Source organism: Pararge aegeria, chromosome 8 (assembly GCF_905163445.1).
Source record: "Pararge aegeria chromosome 8, ilParAegt1.1, whole genome shotgun sequence".
Classification (NCBI taxonomy): Eukaryota; Metazoa; Arthropoda; class Insecta; order Lepidoptera; family Nymphalidae; genus Pararge; species Pararge aegeria.
Genome location: NC_053187.1, coordinates 11,948,615 through 11,967,774, shown reverse-complemented (window position 1 = coordinate 11,967,774; position 19,160 = coordinate 11,948,615). Strand labels below are relative to the sequence as shown.

The window sequence follows — 19,160 nt, the reverse complement described above, 5'->3', positions numbered from 1 at the left end:
TCATGTTTATTCGTGCGTGCAGCCGGCTCCATCGAATTATAAGACGTTGTCACGTCAAAAATTGTATACTTTTCGTTAAATTTTTATTTACAAATTTTCTATTTTTTTGTAGTGTACAATAAAAGTGTATTCATTCATTCATTTATTATAATAAGATACCTACTACCAAGAATTCAAGGGCGACCCCAAAGAGCTTGTAGATAATAATATAGGTTTACTTTGCATTGAATTCGTCACCACTGACCACTGACCTCATACGCTTGTCAGAATTTATAACACCCATAAACTGTAATCCTAGATAAATAGCAATGCATTTATAATAAAATAAGCGCACGTAATTGTTATTAGTAGGTATTTCCTTTTGTGTATAATAAGTACTTAGGTAAGCAATCCATAAGATGTTGTAAACAAATCTATGCAGATCCGAAGTAATTCTGTACTTACATATAAGTTCTTTTGTACCCGACTAAAATTAAAAGTGTGAAAGTGTGTGTTCCTGGTATTTTCATGCTAAACTTACTGAAGTATCAAGGTCCTTGACCTATGCACTGGAGACTTTCAACCCGTTTTAATTAATGCGAAAGTTAATTTAAACAATAATAATAATAATAATTTAATATTATAAATGTCAATGTAAGTTTATTTGTTACGCTATCCTCATGAAACTTTGTACACATATTCTTGGAAGTGTTAGAAGTAATATACTTTTTATCTATTATATATCTATCTATTATAACTTTGTGTAGCTCTGATGAATGTGTTGGAGATAAAGGACAGAACTCCTCAGCGGACAACAGCAAACCCCTCATAGGCTTAGCGATACTGAATACTTTTTTTAGAACTACAACCAAAACAACAGCTAGTTTAAACATAAACTACAAGGCGGAAATCATTAAGAAATTGAAATATTTACAAACAACAATAACTCAGTTAGATAATTGTTCATAAAACTATTTACTAAAAATATAAGCCATCCACGTGATCACATGGCCATCGGACCGAAAACACTGGCGCTATTACACCCTTATATGATTTAAACTGTAAGGGCTACATAAGCGCCAGGGCTCTTGGCTTACCAGTCGCGAAGATAGAGATTTAAGAAACGATATTAATACAATGTTTACCGTCCAATGAATGACAACAGGTGAAGACTCTCAAACGTAAGAGCGTCAAAAAAAAAAAGTCCTTAATATTAAAGTATATGTATACGTTGAATCCCAGCACGCATTATTCGAAGTTATATACGTTTTAAGTAATAAAAATATCACTAGCTTCAACGGTGAAGGAAAACATTGTGAGGAAACCTGCATGCCAGAGAGTTCTACATGGTTTATATTATAAACTAGCGGACCCGCGCGACAAAAATTCAATAATCTGTTTTGGACTCAGTATCGATTATTTAACAGATTTATTATAAGTATAGATAGTCATACTGTCGGCCAGCGTGGTGGACTACGGCCTTAACCCCTTCCTATTGTGAAAGGAGACCCGTGCTCTGTAGTGGGCCGGTAATGGGTTGTTGTGATGATGATGATGATGAAAGCATGGCCGTTTAGCAGAGTGGGAAGATACACCGAATACCTAGTCGTCCTATACTAACTAACTGGGACGCTGCCACCTTCAGGTCATTTCCCACACCAGGACATAGCCCATCACTACTAAAGGAATCCTACAAAAGACCTCGTACCTTTATCCAATGTTCAAACAAGAGATCTACTCAATGGCCAGAGCATGACGGACTATATTGTTAATAACACCGACGATTGCGTACGACAAGCGGTCTCCACTTTTAACAACCTAGCCGATGTTGATGTTACTACCAAACGGTAGTTAAAAATTATGTCAAAAATGTAATAGGAGGACCATATTTTCAACTAGCTGTACCCTGCCACGCTTCGCTGTGGCACATTGTGATTGAATGGTTGAGAAAAATAGATAAAAACAATCCTTGTTGCGTATTATAATATCATGTTAAAATTTCAGCTCGATCGGTGCATAACTTTTTGTGTTTTTGAAGCGTACACAAACCAATATAACATTTTTATATACAAGTATATAGATTGGTAACAAAAATACGACATAACATTTGAATGTTTTAATAAAGTTATCTTATTTGGTACATAAGCTCCAGGAAAATATAACAAAACAATTCACTAATTAATTGACTTATAATATAATTTTACTACGTATTTACATTAAACTGGGGATGTACCTTTATAAATAGGTTAGAATAACCTTTTAAATGTAATGTTTAATTCAAACAAGATAAATTTCATCAGCTATCCAGGCTGGTAGCAACTATTTCTGGTTCTGTCATTATTCTTGAAGAAGGTTTTCTTTTCTCCAGGGCCACGTGGTAGCCTTCGACTGCTTTCAGCATGATGTCCAGTTTGAGTCTTATATTAGGAATGGGCCCTTTTTCTGGTTCTCCGATGACCTTGTAATTGCGTAATATCGACGTTATTGCAGTCTTGATAGACATCAGGGCGTATTGATAACCTATAAACAGCAAATAGTAATAAAACAGTAGCAATTTGTGAGCCTAATATACGATCAATTTCCGAGTGTTCAATAAAAATTGACGTTGAAATATAACCAAGACTAAAAATTAATTAACTATTAGAAAAAATCAAGAACTTCTTTTATTTATAATAAAAAAGTTTTACGTAAATAAAAAAATATCGGAGTTTGAAGTTAAAAGGCGCGCAGAGCAAGATGCTAGGCGTAATGAGATAAAGGCCAGACCATCGCAGGCCATATATTACAATATAATTGGTGGAGTACTGACGTGCTGTCAATGTGATCGCACATTTAAAACAAAGAGTGGTTATGCCAGTCACTTGAGAGCACATCAGGTACGCTTATAATAGCTAGAAGGAGTCGCTGTGGTCGGATACGGCCAGAAGGATATATATATATATATGAGCCCTCTATCTCCATATTCCTAAATCAAGGTATACAATTTTTTAAAAAACAGTTATAATAGGTAACCATACATTTAATGACGGGCCAAGCAGATGGCCAACTTGATGGTAATTGGCTATAAACATGACAACGCAGAGCGGGCAAGAAATACGTCCTGCAACGTATTACCCTGTGCCCATCAACCTGAGGCGTATAAAATATGCCACATGTGCCCGTAATTACAGCCCGGCAGCGACGCCTTTTTGGCCGGAACACTGCATTGCACTGCACTGCACTGCACCACAACGTTTGTTTGCAGAAATTTTTAAACCTTTATGTAGAAGTTAAGTCTACTCACCTACACAATTACGTGGTCCATTACTAAACGGCATGTAGCTGCAAGCATGTTGTAAGTTAAATCGCTCCGGAAGGAACCGGTCAGGATCGAAATGATCAGCGTCCGGGCCCCAGTAGTTTGGATCGCGATGTGCTCCAAAAATTGAAACCACTATTCCGGAACCACGAGGAACAGACAGGCCTGATGCTATAAAATATTGTGAATGTATATTTACGATGTTAACACCTTACTAACTACTTTTTTCATAGATTCTCATCTATGAAAAAAGTAGTTAGTAAAGTTTACTTCAAAACTGTTTTAAATTCAAACCTTGCCTTTAAAAATAAGCTCATTTACAGATCCCTGTTACGCTTATTATATCGTATAGTGGACTTTGCGTAACAAAAGCGTTATCGAAGCGAATTATTAATATTATTATTTGTTATTTTAATTATTAAAGATCGTATCTTCTTTGATTGTGAAAAAAGTTCTTTAGAATTTGAAGAAAATTACAGCAGAACAACGAACAATAAATGATTTTCTATAATTGAATTCAACAAATGGACAGAAATAACAAATAAAAAGTTTAATATAAAAATGTGACACTTACGTAATGTTATATCTGATTCCACTTTCCGAATTACAAAAGGCACAGGTGGAAACAATCTTAAAGACTCCTTGACCACTCTGTCTAAATACTTCAAGTTCGGTAAGTCGCCCTTAACTAAAGGACGATTAGATTCTCCAAACACTTCCCTTATCCTAAAATATAACACAAGTGAAACCAGGATAATGATTATAAATTACAATCTAGAATTTAAAAAAAGTTTTAAAGACACGGTAAAGTTAAAAGTCTTAAAATAACTACCACTCTGTTAAAAAAGTTCACCGTTTTAAAGTTTTTAATGGTTTGATTAAAGATATAGATAAAGATATAGATTTAAGACGAATAAAATTTTTGATTAGCATCTAAATACCAACTACAAAAGGATATTCTACGTTATTACTAACACACTATGAACGAAATTTCAATTTCTTTCTAATTTTTTTACTTCAAATCATACACATGACCTGTTCACTCAAAAACTGGTATATTTCCACTTACTCTTTATACAACTTTTCCTGAACTTCTGGATATTTTGCTAATAATTTCAGAGTAAAACACATGGAGACCGCAGATGTGTCAGTTCCAGCGATAGTTAGAGTTAGGATCTCTTCACGTAGTTCTAAATCGGTATATCCCTTTTCTCCACCGGATAAACTGATTAATAAATCGAGAAAACTTTTCCTTTTATATATGCCTAAGTCTGTAAAACAATATTGTATTATATTTCTACGCTAGCGATACGATCCTACTTTTCTGTCCATTCAATTCCGTGGGTTAATTTAATAAGCACATAAGTTATCCTTAGTTATGATGAAAGCACAAAATCTAAACAAATTAGATCGTTTTAGGTAGATATTTTTAAATAACACAAATACCACCACCTTATATTGCACCAACTTAACAAATATTATATCTGAGAGATATCTTAAATAAAATATCTGAGCTAGACTCGAAGTTTCAGCAAAAGCACCCATCAAGAAAATTTTAGTTTTTCTTTTCTATTCATGTCAAAGCCTCGTTTCCTATTCGATATTCCCGTTTCAGAGTTTCCGTCAGAAAGTCGAAGCCAAATCGAGGTTGACAGAACTTGTGGAAATTTAAACTCTTGAACATAAAGTACGATTAATACATACCATAATGACTATCTGCTTCGGGTTGACATTGTTTTTCATTCTTAAGCTCATCCCTTTTCTTTCGAATTACCTAAGTCAAATTAAAAAATAGATTATGTTATAGACACAAGATTTGTTAGACGTGTTTTTTTTTTATCTCAGTGCAAAGATTAGAGGCATTAGTACATTAGTGCCACGATAGGGTAAATAAAAAGGATAGCCAAAATCGGTTATCCAAAATCGGCAATGGGCAAATTGAGCATGGACATCTCTAAAAATAGTTATGATAACTAATTCAAATTATCAATTTTAACTTTATGATACGTACCAAATCTGTAAAGTCGTGTAAAGTTTTTATATATTTTTGATGTTTTCTGTATTGTGGAAAGAATTTGAACATCCAGTCAGGTTGCAGCCACAAATGAAAGATTCTTTCACAGATTATGTTTAAAACGCTTGCCAGACAAGTCAGGAATGGTGAATTTGAATCCATCTGGGCATTCACCTTTACTCCCATTGTTGTTTCTAAAACAGGATTACCGTCTTATAATATGAATGAAAATAATACAAAAGAAATTTCAGTATGCTCTTCTACTATTGTTGTAAGGGCTTACCCTTCGAACAAATTTGTTATGAATAAGTAAACTATAAAACAATTTGCGATATACGAATGATTTGCTGATGTTAATTTTTTTTTTGAGTAATTCTGTGCTCCGGCTAAACCGATCAATGAAATAATACTAATTAAAATTAGTTTACCATATATAAATTATACACGTTAAAGTAACAGCCTCCTCTTTATATTAAAAGGTTTTAGGACGTCCACTTCTGGACTTTCTTTGCGTAGTCCTGAGTCATGTGTATCCAGCTAAACTGCGGCATTCGTAAAAGCGAGTACACAAAATCAAAACTTATATTAAAGCATCAAAATCCACTCCCATTCCAGCGTCCACTTCCATTTAGCAGTTGACAGTTATTATTTTACCTCTAATGTTCTAAACCGTAAAATAAGAGTTCTGTGGGCGAGTAATGCAACAAAAGTGTTTATGCGCTATCATGTTTTCGAGCCCCACAGCTGTTTACAACTTAGTCTTGAATGAATCTGCGCTATAACAAACCAGACAAGAAGTAAGGATTGTTACAGTTATATTTATTTGCCCATATGTAGCAGCATCATAAAACAGTAAGTGAAAGGTTGTAATAATTTTCCAATTGACTTGGACTGCAAATAACATTCATGACTATTTTTAAATAAAGAAAGCCGTAAATCAAATTCTGACTTCGCGTGTACATTTAATGATACATAAACGTAGATAAATCATCGTGAATCAAAACGAACAAATTTTTCATGAATACTTCTGCAACTATAACGACCGTTAATGTCAAACGTGTGAACTTCGTAACTACTTATACCTCTGCCGAAATAATGTGAAATCAATAGGATAAGCAGGGTTTCACCAGTAATTTTTTGGCCTAGTCAAATTATTTGGACGTCTGCCCTGTAAGATGCTTAATATGACCAAACAGAATATAAAATTAACTTCTTATTGTTGTGCAGTTTTTCAGTAAGTTCTAAAGCAAACGAATATACTGACTAAATGATGAAAACAAAAGACTACTCTGAACCGACATGTTTAAGGGAAGTAGGTACATTATAGGAAGAAAAAGAGTTTCAATGAAGTATGGTAGAATTTTGTGCATACCATATGCATGAAGAAAGTGTCGATAAGGTTTTAATAAACCCGTGCCTCTAATGAATGCATGCTTATTATATATGTTTATATATTTATACATAGCATAGGTAACAATCAAACTAAATAAAACAACGAATAAACAAACCGAATAATAAACTATCGCATTTATTATAAGCAGATTTATTTTATACTTGTGAATGTTTAATAAAAAACAACTAAAATACTTATTAGGTTTTGAAAGGTATCAATTTCAATAACGCGTACCGATTCTATTTTCTATTTAGGCCTGGCAACCCTAAATGCAAAGAAAAACAGATTGTTCCTGTGTTAGTTAGTTATCATCTGTGTCTCTGCAATTCATTAGACCATAACATTATGCCTTTTTACCTACATGGAATGATGGCACCAAATAGCTGCATAAAATTAAAGTCGCTTAATAGCAGTAGTAGGTATATCCAACTATTTTCTCGTGTTTTTAATATTTTGTAAGTTAAAATAGATATAATATTATTAATTGTAATAACACCTGTTCGTATTTGGTCTGGGTTACATTTCCTAGGTCGGTGATACAAAATGAGATTGCTGTGGCTTTAAGGCGGAAGAGGGAAGCTCCATTCTTGGCTCGTGTCTGAATTAGGTCTGGTTTGTTGATACGTTCTGTCCATCATTTATTTACTTATTAGTTAACTAACAAAAATATACTACCAAGCGGTTTAATATGCCGTTGCGACACCGCGGCGTAGAAACTAATGAGAGGTTCAAGAAACTGTCATAAAACTTCCCTAGTTTGCGTCCACGATGGCTTTTAAGTATGCGTATTGTGTTAAGCGTACGACCAGCCACATGGTGCTTGCCCTAAGTCCCGGACCGACTCGTACGTCGCGTGGCGTACGCATTTTGCGAACGTTGATCGCACGGCTGACAAAAACTTACAAGCCGAAGATTGGATGCCTTTAGACTACATCGTCAAGCGTTCATTGCCATTGGAGTAAAATATTGTTGCAATAAAACTTACCTAACTAGCAATTATTTTATCTAAACCAATTATTAAATACATTAGTCATGCCTACGTTGCATTGAGCCTTATCCTATCTTAACAACCGTTACGAAAAAAATAAGATATCCTCTGTTACCAGATGAAGCAATTAATAAGCAATTAAATATATCATTAACAAATCACTCAAGATTCCTTAGAAGAAGCCTTATGGTACACATAGTAAGCGGCAGAAATATGTCACTCTCTAAAAAAGAGGCATACTTCCGCAGTTTATCGAAAAATAATAATATGATATTTAACATACCACACACGGAATCCAAAGAATAAGCTGATATAACTGGCCAAAGGTTGAATGGTTCTGGTCCACACAAACTAGCCAACTTCCTTGTAATAATTTGACTTTGTTCCGAAAAAACTTCTACAAAGCCCTCAACAATTTTAGGGCTAAACGCTGGCAGTAGAATTTTTCTACGACGTCGCCAAATGGGGACTAAAATATGTACATCAGGTATAAACATAACAGTTATAAAATCTTAGCTAAATGTTTATTTATTTATTTATAAAAGGCAACCAACAGTAGATATACATTATTACTTGCAATTTATTTTTGGAATGAGTCACAAAGTAAATGTTCAGCTATTTACGGGGTATCACAGCATGCATTAAAATGTAAAGTCTTTCCTATAAATTATTTACAGTTAATTATTAATCTGTTAATATAAACCTTTAAAACTATAAACATAAAATTATGTAAAGCTACAATAAACAATTTCATTTAGATTACGTTTTTTATATTTTTTTCATTGATCCAAAATATGTTAAACTCACCAGGTGCAAAAATACCGCCGTATCCGATAACCTTGCGTATAAATCTATGTAGATCATCCTTTTCCATGCACGTTTTTAAAACCATCTCCAAATCCACAGGATCAACCATTACTGATAAAAAAATAATAACAATATAAACACTTTCACTGCCAAAAAAAACCTGATAACTTCTGCAACGTTAAGAATAAGCACCTCAATTAGTAAAGAACTTCCTGTAGCCGTATTTAAATTTCGGATTAAGAGATTCGGACGGTCTGGATTTTCTGCAAGACGGCTCGAACCGAAGCTTGCTAGAAATTGGTTGTATCAACGCCCCAGCGGATGGCACGGTACGCCATGGGTCACAGTTATTATCAGTAAAATGTCATAAAAGCTCGCATTGGAGTTCAGGCGGAGGACGGATAGTCTGCCATCTCTCCTATGAAAGAGTAGACTTGTTTTCAGAAGTGGGATTAATTAAGCTAATCAGGACAAAAATATAAGTTTAAACGCCTCTCCTTGCCTATGCTTTGGCTTTACCATTCTAGATCCTTATGCAGAACCATATCGCCAAATCACCGACTTAAAGAAGAAAGAAGCAATGCATTTGTATTTTTTTTTCTAAACGGACAAAAAAAGACAGATACACGAAATATTGCACACTTGTTTGATTTAATTTTAACAAATATTGCTTACAGAGATAAAGAATATGATTAAGCCAGCCTCTGGTTATGCCATTTGTCTCCATGGCTTCGTAGCTAAATTGTTTTAAACTTGTCATTATATCTGAAAATATGTTTTAATTATAAGTTCATGGTTGATAAAATATAATTTAATATCTTAAATAACTGTTTATGAATAAACGCTGATATATTTTTATGATTCGACGCTAACACGCGATATATTAACTCTAGAAGGTACATTCGAAACATTTTAAGACAAATATACCTAAATTCTACGGAAAATTTAAAAATTCGGACATATATTATTCTTATTTTTTTATTTAATTTATAAACTTACCTTCCGTATTTCCCGACAATTTATGTGCAATACCAATTAATGGTAATTCACCCGTTGGATGTGGATACTTTGAAGCCATTTTATACATTCTCCTCCTCCTAAATCTAAACTGTGCAGTCCAAAGCACTAACACCACTAACAAGAGCCACAAAATCATTTTACAATTAAATTTATTAGATAATAATATAACTTCTAACGTCTTAGTGTCTGATGTAAAACTAAGTAGCTCTCGCGGGGAATGATTGAACGTAACAACGAGACAAGCAATTTTAAACGTACGTATCATGTATTAACATAAAAGAATAGCGCTACGATTTATATGGACATTTTCCTTTGACCGCGACGGTTTGCGAAGAAACTGACTAGGTACCGGCCTAGGGGTCGAAAAGTTCACGGCGTATGGCGTAGATACTACAACCTTCAGAGATGAAGGAAAAATTTTCATAGGTAAGTAGCTATTTGTTATTCGTGGCATCTACTCGGTGTACATAGTAGGTGCAAACGATATCCAACATTTTTAACTGTCCTATCTTATGGCTGTTTATGTTATTCTACCTCGTTGCAGTTGCGATGGTTAGCATGATCACGAGTTCCTGGGTTCAGTTATAATGTTGCACCAAGAGTTGTTGTGCATGGTCGAAGTAAGGATATTGACGATATCCAACCATGCCTCGAAGAGCACGTTAAGCCACCGATGTCACATTAACATCCCTAACATGCGATGATAATTGTTGTAGCAGCGTAAGCGCGTTGGGTAAATCATATTTTACCCTCTCCAGTAGAGAAAGACCTGTGTTCAGTAGTGAAATGAGAAAAGGTAAATATTTAAAAAAAGACTACTATACTAGACTGTATACTTTTTATACCGTTTCCCATTATATAGTACCAAGGAAAGTGCCTAGTTATTTTATACATTTTCTTTCACGTGACGAAATTGTGTTTTTCTAGGATAGGCAAATTCCCTTCAATAGATCTTGACTGGATGTAATCAATCAACTTGATATTTGGCAAAGAGGTAGTTGAAAGGACGGAGAGCCAACGGTAGTGGCGTGCGCTGGGATTTTGACCAGGCTAGGCATAAATAAGAAAAATAGTTTAGTTTTTTAAAATTAGATTAGTTGTATTTGTCATGTGTGCAGTGAACGCCACAGGCTACTTAACATAAGCGGCATAAAACCGTGGAGAAAACCTAATACAGAGCCTACAAAAGATAATACGGAATAACATTGGTAGAAATCAAAATAATACGAAAAATTGTTTACAGCTCTGTCTCTAAAGTCAATGACAGTAAAGGTTTTTCTTTTAACATGAGACAATCAAATTTGCATAAATCTAACTGAATAGTAACATATGCTACTTTTCTTCATTATCATCATCATCATATCAATGCATCATCATCATAGAAAATTGTGCCGCTTGGATCCAGCGGCTACCTATGACGCGCTTAATGTCGTCTGGCTACCTCGTAGGGGGTCGACCAAATGTCACTCTGGGCCTTATTATAAGGCCCATAGTTAGTGATTATGTTTCGGAGCCATAAGTCATCACTGGCAACACGCACTGTTAGAAGACTGGTTTTCAGGGATTTTTGACGAAAAGATGTCACGAAGTTTCCCGAACGCTGCCCATCCGAGTTGGATTCGGCGGTTCACCTCCTTCTCGAAATTAAACCAACCAAACTGGATCGTGTATCCCAGGTATACGTATTCGTCGACAAGTTCAAGTGCAGTGCTCTCAGCGATTACTGGTGCTGTCTTTAATGCCAGGAAAACAAACGGTTCCCATTGTATTTGGAAAAACCTTAATAATCTATGTCTATGTCTAACCTTAATAATATATATCTAAAGTCTATGTCTCTACCACAGTCATCCCCTATCTATCTATTAGGTGGGCGCCAATGTCAAGTTTCTGCCCCGGCTCATCTACTAATTGTTTAGGCCGCGTGTTTCGCACACACAGTGATAATGTTTCGTGCATATCCGCATGTTGGTAGGCAGCACTACTACCGAGGCTAAACGATCTTCGTGAGATAAATAATGATAATTATGTAATTTAGGAACTTGGTACCTAGTGTTTTCATTAATTGCGTCAACATAGCACGTCATTACAGAAAAAGCGGTATAATTTTTAATAACGCCACATTTGCGACATCTTAATTACTATAACTGTTAGAAAAACACATAGGTTATTAAAATAATTCTAGGGCGAATCCCTCGTGCACTCGGATGCTTTAGAAAATAAAAAAAAACATCAGGCTACCAATTAACTACACTCACGAGTGCGGTTCTGTCCAAATACAGCGCATGCAATCTGGAGCGTTCACATCTGTAAGTCTCGGAAGAGTTTCTTAGGTACCGTTTAAATAATATCCGTTAATATACTGCAAAGGTGGTGTGGTAAGGTGCAAGTTAAGGGCGTATGGTGAAGGCAGATCAGAATTTAGATGTCACCACGCCATGTGGGTGTCATACGTGGCTACTCTAGGAATATACTAGATAACGGACAGCAACGTACTCTGTGCTACTACCATTATCTACTGCGAACATCAACTCTCGTTTAGAGAAACCTTTAGTCGAGCAGTAGTCTGATGATAGGCTATTGTTGATGTTAACCAATAACAAGCGGCATAATATGGCTGTTTAGACAAGAAACTGACTGGGGCATTCTACTTGTGGGGCTTTCTGTGATTTCACGTCCCTGTACAAAATATTCATGTTGGTCAATTGCGACCGATTGTATTGTATTTGGAGGGCAGATTTGAAGCGAAGGCTGGCAGCGATCTGCGCGCAATCGATCCATACTACGGATTACCGTTGAGGAGGGATCTTTACTTATAGCAATCTCCAATCTTTTGTTGCCCTTAAATTTACTTACGCGTAATAAATTAAGTTTATAAATTTAGATGGCAGTAATACCTACTCGTACGAAGCCGCGGCGGGACGCTTCTCGCTAGTTAGGTACACCTATATGAGAAATCCAGAAAAAACCTTAGATACTATTAGTATTACAACCTATTTGTCATTATTCTTAGTATGGTGTCCAATGTACTAGATATCATTAACGGATTGTAAGTAATACTCGCGCATGGTTTTCCCCGAGAGCAAGGTCGAAGTACTTGGTACCTACTAATTTGTACGACACTAAAGGCCTTAACAAAAAGAACGGACCTAAGGGTTCCTACACCTCCTACGCGTAAGACTTAGGATTTTCATCAGGTCACGATCTATTGGAACTCTTTAAAAATTATTAGGTATAAGCACACCTATAGCGATTCGAGAAGAAGTATTTTCAAGTGAATTTGATTATGGTAGGTATATAGAGTTTGCAAGCAACTTATGCTCGTCACAATAAAGGTGTTGATAGTAAAGTGTCGGGAAAGCTCCCCAAAATTTTACGTCCTAGCAACAACGTGCGGGAAAAGCAATATTTTGTAAAAGTTAAGTAGCATTTTGCCTGTTAGAACGTATATAATTGCAAGCCTACTTATGAAAAAGCGTGAAAAAAAATATTCTTTAAATATTTTCTACTTCATTATTTAAGTCGGTGCCAAATTAAATTATTAAGTATACTTTGTATACCGATTGCTTTTATATAGTAGCAAGGAAGCAAGCAAAACACTAGGTACTTTACCTAGTATTTTAAATTTTTATTTAACACCGACTTAAAATTGTGTTTTATCCAATAATGTTTTCCTTAAATAAGTATTCGTATGTAACCTAAAAAAGTTAGTAGCTTGGATACTCTTATATTTACTATTTATATTATATTCCCAGTAACATTCTGTATTAGTTGTTACATAATAATTAATTCATCAAATACCTACATACTTCTGATATTTAATCGCAAAGGTTTACCTGTGAATTACACGTTTGATTACAGTAATCTTATTATGTAATCAGAGCTAGCTTCGAGTCCTTTGAACAATAATAAACCTGATACTAGAGACGCCGTCCGTCGTGGCGCATAGCTAGGTTACACTTTGTGGTCCACTGTACTACAAGTGAAAAGTGTTGTAGCCAGTCTATGACACTTGCTGTGTGAAAATTATCAGTGTTAAAATTAAATAAAAAAATACCCGCTTTATTCAAAATTAAACATACAGATGCGTTCACCAACTCGCTTGCAAATCATTGATTGCCTGAGAAACAATTTCCAAAATACTATATTAGTGCTCATTTTCTGAGAGTGAAGACTAGTTGCAGGCTGCGTCAGTGTATATCCTTAAATGTGAGACCCAGTGCAGTAAGTACCTAACGGATTGGGTAACTGCGCAGGTATTTGGTAGCATAATCACAAAACAATTTGTTTATCTCCCGATTATGTGAACTGCCAATAGATAGGATTTACTTGTCCGTCTGCCAAAGCATGTCAACAGGGAAAAAGATAAGTTTACTCCTGTTTATTATTATACGTTCATGATTTTCCACTCGAGCATGCTCGGATAGTGGGTAAAACTGTGGGAGAAGATAAACAGTTTGTCCTTTCCCCGTGGAGAAAATTACTCCTGCCCACTCCTGCTAGCTTTGCTGTGTACTTTGGTGGCAAATACCAGAGGTCTTTTTTTATTTAATTCCGTTCCATAGAAATCACGTTCGAAGGCCTTGATTAATGTGCTTCCAAATGTGAAATAATTCAATTAACCAATAAACCTACAGATTTTATATGTTTATTCAGTTATAGATAGCGTAGGGAGTAATTGCTGTATGACCCACAATCAACTCAACAAAGCGGTTCAACTATGCAGGCTTAAGGTTTTTCGTGTCACTGTTAATTATACTTCCTTATACTAGCACTATAATTCCGGTAGGCAGTGTATTTTATAGCATAGTTTTATCAGTATATAACACTTGAATGACGTTATTGCTTAGGCTATAAAGAGAAAAATAATTCAACCTATGTGGGTTATTGGACACAGGCAATCTCTAATAGAAGAGAAAGTATCAGAGCATAGACCCACCACGCTACTTCAATGTGGCCTGGTGGGCATTGACTATTGTTATAAAAATTTTGATGTTAGTGACAATAACCGTAAAAAGGTTTAACGTGCTCTTCGAGTCAAGGGGGATTTACCGAGACCGTCAATCCGCCAATATCCCAATTCTGGGCTGGAACTGAGAATAATTAACAAAAATTAAACCCAGGACCTCACGATCCATAGTTGGACTTGCCAACCACTAGACCAACGAGGTGAATATGCTACCTTAGAAGGGTCATAATAAAAAGGCTATCTTCATGCACATTACTCATATTCTTCAAACGTTAAGCTCTATTATTTCATTTAGAAAGCGCTCAAAGCGGTCGAACATACTCGTAGTTCACTGTTTTTCACTGTTTATAAATGTCTTCATTTTATTATTTTGAGGTAGAGAATTTGTGACTGATAGGCCTGGCCTGGAGAATCAAGCACTATTTAAAAAAATATCAAAAAAAGTGGTCAAAAAATTTACACGTAAGTAATATCTAACTGAGATCAGATAGCTTACATTATTTATTTCAAATAATATTAACTATTTACAAGCTGAGCAATAAGAATAAATAGGAATCGAAAGCCTAAAAATGTAACGAACGTGCCCGTAATATAAACACTAAGTACTTAAATAAATTTCCTGGTATAGTTCCCTTAAAAGTTTTCAAACTTCTTGCACTCATAATTGAAAAATAAGTTCGTTTTTTAATGTTAAGAGGGCTCATCAAGTGATTCTGAATAACATTTAACGCGATTCCTTTAAATACATGAAAAACAAAACTTAATGCGTAAATTTTAAGAGAAAAGAGACCAAAAGTGGCGATAAATAAAAATTAAAATCTTTTTCAGAAATATTTTTACCTCTTTTTCTTTTTATTCTTCTTACTAATAATAGATGTGAGAAGTATCTAGCATATCTAAATAGGATAAACATCCCTTCGTACGCCTTTGCTATGCTATATATGAGTGGACGTATCTACCATGCAACTAAACAGGTGTTATTGCTTCATTTTATTAATAAATTTGAACGTTCCGCTGCAGCCGCAATAAAACAGAAATCCTCGAAGAGAACCTTATACCATGCCAAGTGCCAACATTATCTATCTGCCAAGTCATGGAGTTAATTGGACAATTAACTATAAATCACATGTACCTACCTACTAGATGCATACTACCTATAATGGTAAAAACAGTTAAACCTCTTAACACATGCAAATTTCTCTACAACTCTATAATGTTTATAAATAATAGTTAAGTACCTACCTATTTAATGTAGGTATACCATACGATACAAAAGATTCAAACATAATTTATATATTTTTGATTTAATTTTACATCATCCCATATATTCTTGTAAAAATCAAATACATTTATATTAAAATTGAATTATAAAATTAAAATAATTTTTAACATTTAAATAGTTAATGTATATCCGTAGCAAACTGTAGTAAGATAACAAGAAAGGTCGTTACGGAGCGTGCGCCCTGAAACGGTTAAACACAGAACACTGTAGTTTATCTACGTAATATTATCAATCGGTATTGCTTTTCAATGAGGTTATGATAAAAACTTGCTTACTTCCAACACCATCACGTAATCCAGCTTAAAGAGACCAAAAGCCGTAAATGAAGGTTTTTGATGAAGAATTTGTAGAGACAAATTAATTGCCTAGAACAAAGATTTGTACTTATGTTAACATTTTAACGATATATTAATTTGTTGCATTTGCAGTAAGCTGTTAGTAATTTATTACATTTAGTTTACCTCAGTTTCCACCGTATTGCCCAGGTTACTGTTAATTATTTGGTGTATTACCTGTGGAGTTACTTGAGCCTGTAAAATACGAACTACATAATTAAATAGCTAAGTGTCATAGCATTTGTAGAAAATAGGCTGGGCCTTTAAACACGGCTTATTGTCTACGTACGAACGCGTTTAATCCTATCATGATGTAAGAGTCCAAAAAGGAGATGATTGCATTTGTATCGATACAAATACGCGTGCACGACAGGCACGCCTTCCTACAGCGGTGAGAGCCTAGTGATAAGGCTTCGGCTTCCCTTTCGGGGGGACCGAGTTCGATCGCCGGTACGATTTTCGGAGTTATGTGCATTTTTAATTTAAGCAATTAAATAGCACATGCTTAAACGGTGAAGGGAAACGTCGTGAGGGAACCTACATGCCTGAGAGCTCGCCATGTTATCAAGGGAGTGTAACGTCAGTCGTCGTCACGTACAGACCATTGTGTCAATACGTCCATACCGATGGAAACACATTGTTTCAATACGTCCATACCGATGTATCTGCACGATTATATTGATACAAAAGTGAGTATTTGTGGACCTCCGAAAAGATTTTGGTACGTAGATAATACGCCGTGTACATAGGCTCTGAATCCGACCTACCTCTCTCACAGTGGCCTCGCTGAAATATATGCACACCAGCATAACACTTACTGCATATCCAATTTGCCAGAAAACATAAATTAAAAAATCTATGTACTTCTCGGGATCATGAAATAAACCAGATGCTGTTGCCTCCATAAAATAATAAAGATATAATATTGTGAAAAGAAGTGTCATAAACATCATCATTAACATCACCAGCCCGAACTTTTTGTTTGCTGTCTCAGTGGCTGTGTACAACATACCATATATTCTTCCGCATGCCTTTATATTTTTGCACAAATATTTATCTTGCACCATAAAATTACCATTTAAAACAGTTTCTTGTTGAAAACGAAATTTAAAAAACTCTGAAGATGTGCGCAATCTTATTGAATTAAGTGCTCTGTTTACAAATTTGTACCTCCGTTTCAAAATTAAAAGGTAAGAACAGTACTGTGCTGTTATAATGTAAATGACAGCATCAGAGAAAACCATTTGAAATACTTTCTCAACTGGCATGCTTGTACTTGAATGAAGGGACATCCACACACTAAATATTCGGGTACCACTAATAGAAACTTGGATTAGGAATAATAGGAAGGCCAAAAACAGGCTATTCGAATAATACACTGCCTCTTTTAATTGGTAAAAGGCTTTATCTATATCAAGGATCAATTGCACATCATCAGTGCTGCCGCTGAGGTCGAAGGGTACTTTCCACATTGCATACAACATGAAAACGCTCACGGTAAATCTCTCCACATCATCACCGTAGCGTTGCAGTCTCGTATTATAAAGGACCCTTAATATGGTCTGATCTTCCGTGCCAATTTTATACAGACAAAAGAAATACGAAGTGTACCAAACGACAAAAGTTATAAAGCCAAACCAAGTGAATGCTGGAGCTACTGTATTCTCGGGCGTGTATTCAATCGTTATTACCGATGCACCGGCTAATTTTCTAATGAATCGAATGAAGTAAGCTGTTTCCACAATATTTTCTTGTGGTTTTGACTTTTTCATTGAGTTCAACTTGGTTATTACATGGGACAACATTTCAGCGAGGTGCCCCGTTTATTTCTGAAGAACCTTTAGATGGCATTAGTACTGCTATAAAACAATAATGTTGTATTTAAAAGCGGTCAAGGGTGAGTTACACCTGCGCCTATGAGTTCAGTAGATACCTTGTTTTCACAGAATTAGGAACATATAACATCCTAATTCAGCCAGAATTGTATGCATTGTGTCCAAAAACAGATAAAAAGCCCCGCACGTTTCACTTTACACCCGCGGAATGTTGCTAGCTCACAAACTTTTTCTCATTTTCCCATTTTATGGTAAACGTTTTTAACATTAGAGATAAAATAATTACTCTCAACTACTAAATGGTAAGAAGTGAGTTAGTAACACTTTGCTCGAGAAACAAATCTAAAGTGGAGTGGTTTTTGATGCTTCAATATTAGTGTACACGGCTTCTGTATGTTATCAATTATGTGCTTCTTACCATGCCGGAAGTAGCACACGGAGACAAAAGCGAAGTGACAGCAGCCTGACTATTGGTAATAAGATGGATCATGATTGAAGCTTATAGCTGCCATGAAGTTTGTAATAGCGTAACTGGACGGTGGAGCGAGTGCGGAGATCGCCAGGAGCGCCAGCCCCAGAGCTCAACAACATCGGGAGGGTCGGTACAAACAATGCAATCAACTAGAAACTTGAAATGTTTACAGCAGTAAGATGCAACGGACCTAAGTTTTCGATTTACAGGGAAAGACAGACAGAGAGATAATCATCGGCGTTAGCGGCAGTTTTTCCATTGCGTTTATAACTATAAAAAATTATGGATGTTATTACTTAATGTTCAATTATTTTTATCATAAAAATTGCCTTGCGACATATCCATAAAGTGGCAATTTAAAATAATTGCCTAAAATTAAGCTTAGATAGTGGGTATGCTATAAAGAATCATAATATTAAGTGTAGCATGCCCTGACCTTCCTCCTGGCCCCTTGAGCGAATACCGTCGAGGCAATGAGGATAAAAACACTGCGACAGTATCAGTAACATAACTGACGCACCATGATGGAACGATTGTGATCCAAAGCTCATTTTCAACTTGGTGTGAAGCTAAAGGACACGCCTTACGACTTTTTAACCAACGCGTGGGAATAAGACAGTATGTTTTATTACAGTATTTTTATAGCTAGTACCTGAGCTCGACAAAAAATATAACTGTTAAACGAAAATAAAAATACCTACTTTGATTACGCAATTGTATTGTATTAAAGTAGAATAATAAAGAAAAATAATTTGAATATTCCGGGCTGGT

At 35.4% G+C, this 19,160-nt stretch overlaps 2 protein-coding genes across 2 annotated transcripts; both read right to left on the bottom strand.

Annotated features, from left to right (window-relative positions):
* Positions 1 to 2,150: 2,150 nt before the first annotated feature.
* Positions 2,151 to 9,747, bottom strand: LOC120626040 (cytochrome P450 4d2-like). Its single transcript, XM_039893321.1, has 10 exons — positions 9,479 to 9,747; positions 9,155 to 9,244; positions 8,480 to 8,590; positions 7,956 to 8,141; positions 5,289 to 5,485; positions 4,982 to 5,051; positions 4,347 to 4,548; positions 3,852 to 4,003; positions 3,263 to 3,448; positions 2,151 to 2,499 (listed from the first exon to the last, which is right to left on the bottom strand). The coding sequence occupies exons 1-10, from the start codon at positions 9,633 to 9,635 to the stop codon at positions 2,276 to 2,278; spliced, it is 1,575 nt and encodes a 524-aa protein (XP_039749255.1). The 5' UTR covers positions 9,636 to 9,747; the 3' UTR covers positions 2,151 to 2,275.
* A 6,118-nt stretch (positions 9,748 to 15,865) lies between these two features.
* Positions 15,866 to 17,887, bottom strand: LOC120626018 (putative gustatory receptor 28b). Its single transcript, XM_039893296.1, has 3 exons — positions 16,850 to 17,887; positions 16,209 to 16,277; positions 15,866 to 15,928 (listed from the first exon to the last, which is right to left on the bottom strand). Exons 1-3 carry the CDS (start codon positions 17,885 to 17,887, stop codon positions 15,866 to 15,868), a joined length of 1,170 nt encoding a protein of 389 aa, XP_039749230.1.
* Between the last annotated feature and the right edge of the window lie 1,273 nt (positions 17,888 to 19,160).

Bases quoted from the DNA above. Each gene is read 5' to 3' on its own strand.
- LOC120626018 (XM_039893296.1), bottom strand. From the start codon at position 17,887: ATGTTGTCCCATGTAATAACCAAGTTGAACTCAATGAAAAAGTCAAAA. The intron at 16,278-16,849 runs GTAGGTCGGATT...CGTATTTTACAG, and splicing joins GCGAGGCCACTGTGAGAGAG to GCTCAAGTAACTCCACAGGT. The intron at 15,929-16,208 runs GTAAACTAAATG...TAACCGTTTCAG, and splicing joins GCAATACGGTGGAAACTGAG to GGCGCACGCTCCGTAACGAC.
- LOC120626040 (XM_039893321.1), bottom strand. From the start codon at position 9,635: ATGATTTTGTGGCTCTTGTTAGTGGTGTTAGTGCTTTGGACTGCACAG. The intron at 5,052-5,288 runs GTACGTATCATA...AATTTGACTTAG, and splicing joins TACACGACTTTACAGATTTG to GTAATTCGAAAGAAAAGGGA. The intron at 2,500-3,262 runs GTGAGTAGACTT...TGCTGTTTATAG, and splicing joins TGGACCACGTAATTGTGTAG to GTTATCAATACGCCCTGATG.